The 13,601-nt window shown below is 42.3% G+C and overlaps 1 protein-coding gene across 1 annotated transcript; it reads right to left on the reverse strand.

The window, feature by feature from the left end:
- Nucleotides 1-350: 350 nt before the first annotated feature.
- On the reverse strand, nucleotides 351-8,202 carry LOC121934866 (keratin, type I cytoskeletal 14-like). Its single transcript, XM_042475771.1, has 8 exons — nucleotides 7,646-8,202; nucleotides 5,194-5,276; nucleotides 4,869-5,025; nucleotides 3,787-3,948; nucleotides 3,569-3,694; nucleotides 2,188-2,408; nucleotides 1,213-1,235; nucleotides 351-599 (listed from the first exon to the last, which is right to left on the reverse strand). Exons 1-8 carry the CDS (start codon nucleotides 8,147-8,149, stop codon nucleotides 502-504), a joined length of 1,374 nt encoding a protein of 457 aa, XP_042331705.1. The 5' UTR covers nucleotides 8,150-8,202; the 3' UTR covers nucleotides 351-501.
- Nucleotides 8,203-13,601: the final 5,399 nt, after the last annotated feature.

Here is a 13,601-nt window from a genome sequence, read left to right on the forward strand (position 1 = left end):
TTTATCAGTGGCTTGACACTCTCCTTGGGGAGTTAACCATGCCAGCAACAAAGCTACCAGGGGCAAACAGCAGGAGAGTGGATAGGCCACTGTCACTGCTCCCCATCGGCAGCCTCCCTCCCACACGGTGTCACCAAGCCTGGTGATGCCAATGGAGTCAGTCATGATTCCTTTCCCAAAAAGAAACAACCAGTACATCCTCCCTCCCTCCCTCCCTCCCTCCCTCTTTGTGTATGTGTAAGAGAGAGGTTATGAATATTCCTGGTTTCTATCTGTCTTATGTAGCTAAAAGTGTTGGAGCAAAGACCAGCTATTCTGACAGCTGAGAAAAAGAAAACAAAACCTCATGGTTTTCTTCAATGAGATGCAAACAGCTTTATTGGTGCCCTGTGACTGTAGCATACAGAGCTCAAATTGTGGATGGTAGGGAACAGAGCAGGAAACTACAAACTAGAGCAACATCACTTAGGAGGGACAAGCTGGTTTGTCCAAGATGCAGGCTTAACGTCCAGAGACATGGACCTGTTCACGAGATGAGATCACTTTTCCATCTTGGACCTCCTCCACAATTGTACGAACTTGGCGAGTGGTTGTGGGTCCTAAAGCAGGAGAGAGGAAGAAGGGGGGTGTTACTTTCAAAATAGCAAGACAGAGAGGTGATGCACCACACACAATTTATTGCTGACCACTCTTGGAAATGCAATGGTGGGAGGACTACAACACTTGGAATCCAGTGGCCATCCTGGCTAGGGATTCTGGGAGTTGTACCTAATGGTTCCTGGCTCTGATCTCTGACTTCCACTTGGAAGACTAAGTTTGCAGCTACAGTTTGATACCACTCTAAATGATGTAGTGCCATCCTATGGATTTGTAGTTTTTCAAGGTCTTTAGCCTTCTCTGTCAAACAGTGTGGGTGCCTCACAAAACTACAAATCCCAGGGTTCTGTAGGATGGAGTTGCAATGTGTTCAACCCTGTTGTTAACTATACCCCTCACCCAGTTAAGGCCAATGATTTTATCAATTTGTTTGGCTTTGGTCAACAAGCTACTGCCATCCTGAATAAGTAATTGCCAGGTTCTTAACAATACATTAACATCATCATCTTATATATCTTGCCTGTATAGACATTTCAGTTTACTCAACAGTATAAAACAACTTCCAAACTGAGGCTTACGTATGAATATGAATGACAAGGAGTAAAAGATCCTTACCTGAAGAATACTGGGTGGAAATGCTGTACAAAAAGAAGAATAGGACAAAATTAGCAAAGCATAAACCATCATCTTGAATTGCAATGAATAGAGGTGGCAATTAAGGGTGATAGTCACTGATAAGAAGCATCCAGTTACACAGCTACGGCATCAACTTAGTTTCATCTTTCAAAAAATGAACCCTACAGGAAATATTCCATGACAACGGAATATATTATTTCTTTAATTACATTTTTGTTCATGATCAGTCCTAAAATGCAGTGCATCTGAGTAGAGGGATATCTGGTCTGGTTTACCCTTTGCCTTGTACCAATTTTTCAGCTAACACCAGGATGAGACAGCAGTCTGATGTTCTGAACAGCCAGCAGCCATAATAGCCCAATTTCATGCCACAATAATAGTATGTCGTCCTCAGAAATAACGGAATGGGAGGCTAGGACTAAAAGACTGCAATCTTAAACAATTGCTTTGCAGTCCCAAATATCTTTCTGGGAAGAAAAGATTCTATGCTTGAAAACTTGAATTTAAACTGTAATTAGTCACAGTTTCAGTTCTACGCCCTCCAAATGTAGCTGCCATTATGACTGCAACTTTCAAAACTAACTCTTTACTTTCCTATTTATCAAAATTAACTAAAACAGCTACTTTTATTTACGTTTTTAGTACTATCTGAATGCTTTTTACCCAGCAGCATGAGGCAATTCTTAACCATGTGTGATATTTCTCTATTACCAGTGACGCGATATAACTATAACTATAAAAGTAACCAAAAAGTTATATACACACTGCAAAAGGAATGAATGTATCATTTACTATGTGAGATTTGTAACATAATGTAGTTATACATTAGTCATTTAGTTATTTATTTGTAACTAATTACTCCCAAGCTTAGAGATTCACTCTTGCAGACCTTTGCAGCTCTACCTATTCCCTTATCACCTGTCAGGACCCAGTATTACAATCCCCTTTACGTACTGGGCTTCCTCTCCTTCTAGCAGGCGGCGGTAGGTGGAAATCTCCTGCTCCAGGCGAGTCTTGACATCAAGAAGGATCTTGTATTCATGATTCTGGCGCTCCATGTCACATCTGAGCTCAGCAAGCTGCTCTTCCACGCTGGTGATCAGGGCCTGGAGCTGGCTGAGTTGGACACCATAGCGGTTTTCTGTGTCTGCCAAAGTGCCTTCCAGTGAGTTTTTCTAGGAAACAAGAATAGGGTGGAAAGATCAAAAGAGGTTACATGGGGAGGGTACCTCTCTCTCATCTCTTTCTTTGTCTTTCTCATTTATTTTCTCTCTCTCACTTATTGTGATGGGCCCCTCACATATGAGTAGTGTTAGCTTTAGGTGTGACTAGGAGTGAGATAATCTGCCAGTTCTGGTTTCTCAGAAATGCTGCAAATTTTGATCAAAACCCAACTAAAATGAACATATCACCCATCCCTATTGCGGACATGCAATATCTGAAGTCTTCTGTCAAATTCTTATGACTTCACCACTAAGGATAACAAGTGCTTGACTTCTTTCTTTCTTTCTTTTTGGTCAGCAACAGCAATGGGGGAAAAACATTTTTCTGAATAAAGTCAATGGCATCCCAAGGCCGAGTGGTGGTGCGGCCTGCACTGGGTGACACCCTAGAACAGGGGTGACACCTGGTTGGACCCTCCCACTCTGTGCTGTTATATTCTTCTCTTGAGGGAAGCCACGTGAGCGAGCTCCCCCCATGCTGTCCCATCCTTTTTCTCATGAGGAAAAGGATGGGGCAACACCATCCAAGGGAGGCCTGGCTTGCTCCCTTCTGATGCCATCCTATCCCTTTCCTCATAACAAAAAGAATGGTATGGCACCATCCAAGAGAGGCTGCGTATGCTCCCCCCCTCCATGCCATACTATCCTTTTTCACTGCCCCTGAAAGTGCCACCCCCAGAAGCCCCGTTCCCTGCACCAGGTGACACCAGGTGTGAGGACACCACTGAAGAATGTGATGTTATTTTCATCACAAAAGTAATATTTGACATCTGATTAGGTAAAATAAATGGACTGATGTAAAATACAAAAACCAAAACAAAACCACAAACTTTTTGCAAAAATTCCCAAAATGTGGGAAATATTTGAAAAAACACAAAACCTCCTGTAATCCCATCCAGTATAAAGAAATATTTTGAATTTTTTCATTCTCATGTGCAAGAATTAAATAAGTGAAGATTTATATCCATACTAGAAATAGAAAATGTATTAGAAGTATCTCTGCAATGTTCTATTGTGCCTCTACAATGATTGAATGCACTCCAGTGGCAGGATGAATGTTGTGCTATTTCTTACTTAATTAGTTATAGTATGGAAATGTGAGAGTCCCATACCATGCTGAGCTGTGTCTGCAGCTCAATTTCCAAGCCTTGGAGTGTACGTCTCAGCTCTATGACTTCCGATTTGCCACTCTGTAATTGCTCCGTATTGATGGCGACTTCTCGGTTCAGCTCTTCGGTCTGCAAAAAAACCACATGGCACCATAATGAGGCACAAACCAAAATATCCACCACCCTCTCTGGAAAGTCAATTTATCACAAGGAAGGCCCACCTTGCTGAAGAACCACTGCTCAGCATCTTTACGATTCTTCTCAGCCAAGGTCTCATACTGTTCACGCATCTCTGCCAGGATCTTGGTCAGGTCAACCCCAGGAGCAGCATCCATTTCCACAGTGATTTCACCACCCAGCTGGCTTCGGAGAACTTTCAGTTCCTGTGATAAAGAAACAAGGAAGGAAGGTCATCTAGCTATCCATAGCAGTACCTTTTGGGAACACTCTTCTTTTTTCTTCTTCTTTATTTTGGACATTTTAGAGCCTTCCTTATACAGCCTTTTGATTACAAAGAAACTGACCCATCAAAAAGAACCACATCCTTACTCTTATAATTTGTTTTCTTTTCATATGAGAATCCCCCCATTTCCCCCAGTTTTCTCTTCTTTCTTCAAAACTATGACACCCATGTTAACAACAATCAGTAGTCCTAGTTATTAAAATTAAAACTAATAATCCTTTACAAAATGTTTGACAGGAGCGATTGGATAGTTCCAATCCCTTGAGCTTGGCACATCAAATTCTCAGGTGGGAAGCTCTTTCATGAATTTGATTCTTCCATACTCCTCTTGCTGTAGTTGATATAGAACGGACACAAAGCAGATGTTGCAGCCTAGCTTTGTAACGGCTATACCATTTCCCACTACTGTATCTTGAACACTATCTGCACAACCTGTTGTAACTTGCATGTATGAACGGGCTGTTACAGAATTAATGGACAGAACTGTCATAGCATCGTGATTTTCGTTGGAGATAATTCACACACTTGAACTGTCAGAGTTTTAAGTGCAAATAAATCAAGTGTTGAATGTGCATTTGTAAACCAGATCCATGTTTATGGTCTCATTTATTAAGTGGCTAGACTGCTTTGCATAGTTCTGTACTCAGCTCACTTCTCAAAGATATTTCAAAGACTGGTCTTTGTGACATAATCTGCTGTGCCTGAATAGTTATAAGGCAACTAATATTGGGAAAAGCTATTGTCTGATGGATTCACCTCATGCTACAAACTGGTTGCATGCCTATGCTCTCGATTTTAAGTGTGCACCCTCATGAAATGCAGACAGTTTGATGTCCTCACCTCTTCATGGTTCTTTTGCAGGTAAATCAACTCCTCCTTCAAATTTTCTATTTGCATTTCTAGGTCAGACTTGGACAGAGTTATTTCATCCAGTACTTTGCGTAGGCCATGGATGTCAGCCTCAACACTTGTTCGCAATGCATGTTCTGTCTCAAACCTGCAATCACAAGTTTAAGGGGGGAAAGAGTGAAATGAAAAGTAAGAGAACCATTATTTGCCACAATGCTTCCATTTATGGTGTTAGCTTTGAAGAAAGCCCAACAAAAGTCTCTCTGTGTGTGTGTGTGTATATATATATATATTCTGAGAGTAGAGCTATACTCACTTAGTTCTGAAGTCATCAGCAGTCAACTTTGCATTATCAAGCTGCAGGAGGATGGTAGCATTCTGAACAGAGGCAGCTAGAATCTGAAAGGAAAGCAGAGATTGGTGATTTGAATATATCTCTCCAAATTTTCTGTATCTAGCTTCTAAACAGGAATCTACTTAGAGTTGAGGTTTTCGCTGCTTCCTTTGAGTATATCCAGAATGTCTTTTATTCAATGCTGTTTCATCCATAATAATTCTTGAACTGTCAGGATAGTGTTTCAGCCCAGAACTTGGAAAAAAATATTCTTTAATGCTACAGCTACTTAATTCCATTTTGGGCTCATATCAACTTGTCCAAAAATATATGAAGAGTTAAAGGTCCTTAATCCCTGTGTCAGAACTTGTACCCTGTGTTAATTAGTAGGAGTGTCACATAGAGTTTGTACCCAAAGAACTAAGCTCTCTGTAGTTTCAAAGAAACCCACTGAGCAGGAAAAACTAGTTAGGGGAATCTCAAATCTTGTCACCACTCAAGGAGCTTTGGCTATTTGCCTTCTCCAGGGCTGGAAATGATGTGGTCCTCTAGATGCTGATTGACTGCATCTCCCAGCATTCCTCATCAAGGTTATTTTGGTTACAGCTGCTGGGTTTTGCAGTGCTGTGACATCTGGAGGACCTTGTGATTCCCACTGCTGGCCTACAGAGCAGCTTTCACACTCTAATGCTTAATCCAGATCCATGATTCATGAGTGGGAGGTAGCACTCTTCTCTTCAGTTTGGACCACTACATATATGTTATTGTTCTACAAAGGAATTTACCTGCTACAGCAGAATTTATAGATCCAGTTTTATTGGAGGAGACATATTTTTGATTTAACAAAAGGCTCACATTTTAGTAAGAGTAGCTTCATGGCTCAAGAGGCATTTTTTTTACTTAATATTCCTATAGCAGTGTTTAGGCTGAAAATTGTCTCATTGCTTCTCACAACAACCCTGTCAGGTAGGTTGGGCAGACTTGCCCAAAGCAACTCAGTCAGCTTGATGGGAGTGAAGCTAAATCAACTGCATTCCTAACCAGAGCTGGAAGAAGTTACTTTTGGGATTACAGCCCCCATAATCCCATAATCTCCCAGTTCGGATTCTAGGAGTTACAGTCCCAAAGGTAACTTTTCTGAACTTGGTCCCTACTCCCTAAACTTTTTCAGTGTAATATAAATGTTGGCCTTATTCTGAAGTTTGCTTTATGACGTTCTGCAGTCAGAATCAAATCACATTTATACTAAATGGATCTCTTCCTCTTTGCCAGACTCATTGTTAAGAGAAGGAAACAGACAGAAGTCAGTTGACTGTATTTGCTCCCATTCACCTCATGTGACCCTGCCTTCTCCCTCTCCTGCCATTGGACATTAATCCAAGGCTTTTCAGGGCATGGTTCAACCTCTTTTACTGACATTACTGTATGAAGAACTAGAGTTTTGTATTGGCTGTGTTACATAAAAAAAATTAGTAGTGTTTGTGGAAATGCCATTTCATAGTAGTAGTAGTGGTGGTCATGGTAGTAGTAGTAGGAGCAGTAGTAGTATCAGTAACATCCTGTTTAGACAACATAAAAGACTAAGGAAGATAATCCTATGGGTACAGAAGGAAAGGGAGAACACTGGGACCAAAAGATAACCCCATGAGTACCGAGAAAAAGGGGAAACAGTGGAGCCACGATAAGTAAGAGGCAAGGACAGGCCACTGCCATTTTCAGGCCCAAAGCTTTGAAATGTTTTTAAAACTGCAGCTCACATAACCCCGCAAACAGCATAGCCACTAGCCATGCTAAATGGAAGATTCTGAGAGCTATAGTCCAAAACAGTAGCTTTCTGAGATCTAGGACAAAACTGTGTCCAGTGAAAGAATGGTGACTGCATGTTTGTATATGTATAAAGCCAATAACTAGTGGTCATGACTTTCTCCGAAGTAATGCTATGCTAGTTTAAAATTCGTGCTGTCATCTGAATGAACCCCTTGGGGTTATTTAGATTAAGTCTAAACAAAACAGAATAAATTTCCTTGATTAATTAAGAGTTTTACAACAGAGTTGAATGTTTTGGGAGCTGAGGATGACTTTGAGAAAGAAAGCATTAGGCTAATGTATCTTTGTGAGTTACTCTAGATTAAAATGCACAATGAACACTTTAAGAAATCTTTCTTTAAAAAAATATTTGGGCAGGTGAGCTGGTTTAGAAAATGTATTCTCCTTCCAAATCATTCTCCTTTAGACCTATCTGTAAACATGTAACAATAAAAGGATAGAAAGGATACTTTTGGATTACAGCTCCCAGAATCCTCCAGCCATCATGCTGATGGAGAATTCTGGGAGTTGTACTAAAACCAACAACAACAAACTCTAACTTTTCCAAGCACTGCAGCTTCCTGAAATGTCTCCATCTCTGGACCCCTTTGAGACCACCATCTCTTACCTTGCTCCTCAGATCCTCAATGGTCTTGAAGTATGGGCTGTAGTCTCGGTCTGGACCAGGTCCACGCTTCTGGTACCACTCCCTGATTTTAACCTCTAGCTCAGTGTTGGCTTCCTCTAGGGCCCGCACTTTGTCCAGGTAGTTAGCCAAGCGGTCATTCAGGTTCTGCATGGTTTCCTTCTCGCCCCCAGCCAGAAGGCCCTCACCACCAGCAACAAAGCTGCCACCCCCAAAGCCAGCACCAAAGCCTCCCCCAAAACCTCCTCCGAAGCCACCCCCAAAGCTGCTGCAGTAGCTGCTGCCTCCATAGCCACCACCAAGGCCACTGCCTACCCCAGAGACATAACGGGAAGAAGAGACAGAGATGCCCCCCATTCCACCATGCATGCTTGGAGCTCTGTATCCCCCACCAAGGTGGGCAGAAGAAAGTCGAGAGGAGCCCCCACCAAAGGAAGACCCCTTTACAGAGGAGGAGGAGGTGTATTGCCTGTAAGTGGTGGCCATGTTGTTAGTAAATGGAGGCACCCCAAAGAAACTTCCCTAGTATGTTCTGAGAAATCAAGATGACTAACGGGCTCTCACTTGTTCCAGGCTCCTTTTATTCCCTGAGGTTGGGGGCGTAGATCTTTTCTCTCCCTCACATTCCCCCCAGGCTTTCATCGTCATGAGCTTCAAAGCCAACTTCCACGATCCTCATTTGACTCCCCCGCCCCACTGTCTATTCATGCGCTTGTCACATTCCAGCCTATACACCTTGCTCTACAAAGGGCGGTTTTGTCTTTCAGTTCCCAAGCAAATAATCAGGTCTGATTCAGAAGCAGAAGGACGGTTGCCCAAGGGTACAGTTTAAGATTGCCATATATGTTATGAGAAAAATACATCCAGGGAGAGACAATGAGACCTTAAGCGTGTAAAGTCCCAGGAGGAAAAAACCATTACATCATCAAGGGGGAGTTTATGCCAGAACCTTGGATCTGAAACACTTCAGACGTCTGCTTTGAGAGAAGATAGGAGTGTGAAAGCTCCACAGGCTATTTCACAGACTGTAAATGTCAGCCTTCCATACACCCCTTTTCTGCAGCTGTGCTGGTCTGTCACTCCCATTGTCCCCATTATAGTGACTATAGTAGTTGAGGAAGTTGGGATCTGTAATCTAACACAGTTAAAGAATGCCTGTTTGGAGAAAGCTATTCTGTGTGGAAGACAGCCAGCATGATATGGTGATTTTAGCATTGGACTTCAACTCAAAGAGTTTAAATCTCTGCTGAGCAATCAAAACTCACCTGTTACAGACTACCAAAATAAAGCTGCTTCGGGTCTCTTTGGAGGCATGCTGTTTAAATGATGCATGCATCCTAAGAATCCGGAAGCTGCACCAAAGCTGCACTCCAGTGCTTAGAAATGGAGTGTGGCTTTGGCACGACCTCTGGACTCTTAGGACCCATGCATCATTTAAACAGCATACCTCTAAAGAGACCTGAAGCAGCTTTATTTTGGCAGTCTGTAACAGGCCTGGGTTACCTTGGGAAAGTTATAGTCTCTCAGTCTCAGAGGAAGACAAAGGCTAACTCTCTTTGAATAAATCTGGTAAAAAAACAAAAGCCCATGATAGGTTCACCTTGTTGTTGTTGTTGTTGTTGTTGTTGTGTGCCTTCAAGTTATTTCTGATTTATGGAGACCCTAAAGCAAACCTATCACAGGGTTTTCTTGGCAAGTTTCTTCAGAGGGGGCTTGCCATTGCCATCCTCTGAGGTTGAAAGAGTGTGACTTGGCCAAGTTCACCCAATGGGTTTCTGCTCTCCAGGTTCGTAGTGCAATGTTCAGACCACTAGACCATACTGACTTTTTAGGTTCATCTTAGGGTTGCCGTAGATCAGAAACAACTTGAAGGTAATTACAACAAATCCTGCATGGAAGGCTGCAAATTCCCATTGCGTGTACTTGTAGCAACTACACTTCGTGTGTAATTTAGGAAACTGTCAGAGACAGTTGGCACTCTGGGAAACCAAGGTTTGAATATTTGCCTGGTCATCGAAAACCACTGGGTAATCTTGGACAAGTCAAATTTTCTCAGTCTTGGAGAAGGCAACAGCAAACTGTTTGTGAACATATCTTGCCAAGAAAACCCTAGGATAGGGTTGGCATATTTTGGAATTAAGTTGAAAGCACATAAGAATAATAATGGCAGCCATTACAAATTTACATCCAGCCAAAATAGCAGCATGGGAGAGATTTCCATCAGTATCAGACTAAACTCCCTTATTTGTTATGGTCCTGCTTGCCCATCTTCCTCGGTATTTCCCCTTTTCCAAAGTACACATGAAATTCAATTTTGCTTTTAACAATGAAGATTATCACACAGAGGAGGCAAACATGTATTGTTTCCGTTAATACCAAATGACACTTCTATTACTGTTTACAGATGGGACAAGAAAAGGATAAGCGTGTGTGTGTGTGATAATCTTCCCCCTGATCGCACTATTAACAGGATTTAATGGTGATTTGATGAGAGGAGAAGGACACTTGCCTCCCATGTGATAAAGTCCAATGAATTTGACCCATTTGGAGTGTAATAATTGCCTTCTGTGTAGGAATTCAATAATGTGTGCGTAACTAGAATACCCCATTTAAACAGGGGAGGCAATATCCATGTTTCCAACTTTGTAGAACAGTTAAAGAAAAGAGGACTTGACTTGTTGTTCAGAGTCTTGTAACTTCTGTTCACTCTGAAATGGGTGTTTCAAAAGTTGTCATTCTGGGCCTCCTTGGTGCCTTGGCTCAAAGCTTTGAGCACAGAATCACTGATTTAGGAAGGATATCAAAAGCTATCTCCAACCTCCACCAATTTAGGGAATCTATTAATACAACAATCCTTGCTTGCTGATTATCCAGCTTCTGGATGAAAACATTTAATGAAAACTCCCACTACTTTCTGAAGCACTCTGCTTCACTGTGAGACACCTTCAACCATTCAAAAATTCTTACTGATATTTAATCATTTTTCTAGTAATCCTGTTCATTGGGGTAATGGAAAATTAATGTGCTTCTCCATCTTCAAATGTTTTGAAAACTGCTATAATTTGTTGTTGTTGTTGTTGTTGTTGTTGTGTGCCTTCAAGTCATTCCAAATTATAGTGACCCTAAGGTGAACCTATCATGGGGGTTTCTTGGCAAGTTGCTTCAGATAGGGTTTGCCATTGCAGTCCCCTGAGCTAAGAGAGTATGACTTGTCCAAGATCACCCAGTTAGTTTGGCCAAACCAGGATTTGAACCCTGGTCTCCATAGTCATAGTCAAACATGCAAACCACTACACCACACTGGTTCCTAATGCTGTCTCTTAAATGCTTCTTCTCCAGGGTAAAGTTTGAAGTTTGCCACATCCCTTCATCCTTTCCTCATAGGACTTGTTCTCTGGACTTGCCACTATTTTTGTCCCAAGGCACGGTGTACTGGATATGTCTGAGTTTTCAATATCCCTTTTTTAAGTGATGGAGTTCAAACTAGCCGCAGCACTCTGCTTTGACTGCAGCTGAATAAAGTGGTATGTTCTCCATGTATATAGTAGCAATAACCCTGGTGCCCCTGAGCAGAATAACTGCAGGATATGCTGTACGGTATATTTCAGAGGAACTAACTGGCAAATCGTTTCTGAGTATTCCTTTCCTAAGAAAACCTTAGTAAATTCATGGGGTTCTCATAGGTCAAGAGGCGGCTTGAAGACACATACACAAACATACACACATGCATAGAGTGTGCTATAGAGAGTTCATCCCACAATCCACTCTGGAATTGCTAAAGTGGAAATGCCGGCCTAATTTAGAAAACCGCAATAGTAAATAGAGTAAATGGCCTTCAGGTTACCACTTGTTGGTGGTGTTCATGCCTTTAGGAACTGTACAGCGGACAAAATTCCAAACAGTGAAATTTTCTCTTTAAAAAGAGATGCAGTCAAAGGAAAACTCAAAGATTGGAAAAGTAATTTTTGGACAACTTCTAGAACCCTATGCTGGCTAGGGATTTGGACAATTGTGATCTAAAAGTAATCTTGCCACGCTCTAGGGAAACCACATTTGTGAAATGTCTACTGGTTGCACAGTTCTTATGATGCAAAGGAGGGAAAACTGCCAGGTCAAAATTAATTACACAAGTGGATGACAGATTCCAGTAGCCACATGTATCAAGGAATTCCCATCATAACCACACGGAGCTCCCATCCCAACCAGGTGAGTCACAACTCAAAGCTAAGGTGTTTTGTGGCCTTGTTCACCTGTTTCTGAAACTTGATTGTACAGCAATACCTAGACTTCATGGTGCCTTTTTGCAAGGAGTGATTCGGATGAAAGAATCCAGACCCTTATGTTCTTATTCCCGCTACACTGAATTTAGTCCTGCGAACATGAGGGGGACCAAACAGCGGTTTTGTTCAAAGGCATCAAAGGTTTAATGGGGAAAAAACATTCATACTTTTTCATACAATGTTCTACAGTTTTTATAGATCTTTTTTTTCCTCCTTCAGTCTGTGACAGGAGTGTAAAAAAGTCGAGTGTTTCCTGGGACAATCCCAACCAATCTGGAGGTACATAAGCAGCATAATGTTATAATGTTCTAATTCAGGCACTTACTCATGTTAATTAAGGTTTTTCAGGAGTTTTAGGCCTTGTCTGCATTGGCCAAAAGGCCCATCCTGAACTCCCACCCCCATTTTACCACCGTCCTGTTCAGACAATGTACATCCCAAAACCCTGTTCTGGTTCAAGCAGTCCAAACAATGTCCAGCACCTTCCACATCAAAACTGGGAAATAATGGACCTTGCCACACAGGGCTCCTGGGATGCGACGAGAACGGTCCCAAAAGGGCTGGGAAGGGAACGGAACGAGTGGGGGATGCATTTTATTGCGCACAGAAGTCCCTCACTCATTCCGTTCCCTTCCGTTCATTTCCCAATCTGTCCCAGAGGACTGCAATTTTTGAGAACTATTCTGAACAGTTCTCAAAAATCACCCCCTCTGGGACAGATTGGGAACGGAATGAGTGAGGGACTTCTGTGTACAGTAAAATGCATTCCTCACTCATTCCAGGCCCCTTCTGTTCCATTCTTGGCATATTCTGTGGATCCCCTGTGCAGTAAGGTTCAATATTAACATGTTGGAGATGCTTTGATTGTGATTTCCTGCATGGAAGGGGGTTGGACTGGATGGCCCTTGTGGTCTCTTCCAACTCTACAATTCTATGATTCTATGGAGTAAAAACAAGTATCCATGGAGTATCTTGGCCAGTGTGGACAAGGCCATAGTCTTTGAAAGAAAGGGAAGGGCAGTGGCAGTGGGATCTGGTGCACAATCACAGCAATAGTAGTGTAGATGACTGCTGTGGGTAAAAAAAGATGTGGGGTGACACCAGTGTAGATGTGGGGAAGAACAGACTTTCCCCCCAAGAGAACTCAGAACAACACATCATGAAAGTTTTCTATAGAGGCACACCAGCCACAGAAGGCATGGGCCCTGAGAGAGCTGCCTGCAATTCCGAGGAACCAAGAGCATGCTTTCCTCAGAGTGTGGTGCTCAGAGTGTAGCACAGCAGCCATGGAAAGTGCTTGCAAGATAGCAATCTGCTAACTGCTCTAAGTAACCCTACCAGCCACAAACCAGCTGAACTATTAATGGGGTTGAGCTGTCAGGGCTTTCCAGAGCACCTCACTTTGGTACATTGCTCCAATGAGGAACAAAGCATCAGGGGAACTGCTGATCATGAAAGCTGTATGATTTGATGCATACAAATACACATGCTCCCTTTCCAGAGGCAGGGGTCATCTGTCTTGTGGGAGGCTGTCCTAAGAACAAATCAATGACCACCTTCCTGTTCCATTTATAGAAGCTGACTTTGTTGTTGTTGTGTGCCTTCAAGTTGTTTTGACTTATGGTGACCCTAAGAAGAACCTACCATGGGGTTTTCTT

Source organism: Sceloporus undulatus, chromosome 6 (assembly GCF_019175285.1).
Source record: "Sceloporus undulatus isolate JIND9_A2432 ecotype Alabama chromosome 6, SceUnd_v1.1, whole genome shotgun sequence".
Lineage (NCBI taxonomy): Eukaryota > Metazoa > Chordata > Lepidosauria > Squamata > Phrynosomatidae > Sceloporus > Sceloporus undulatus.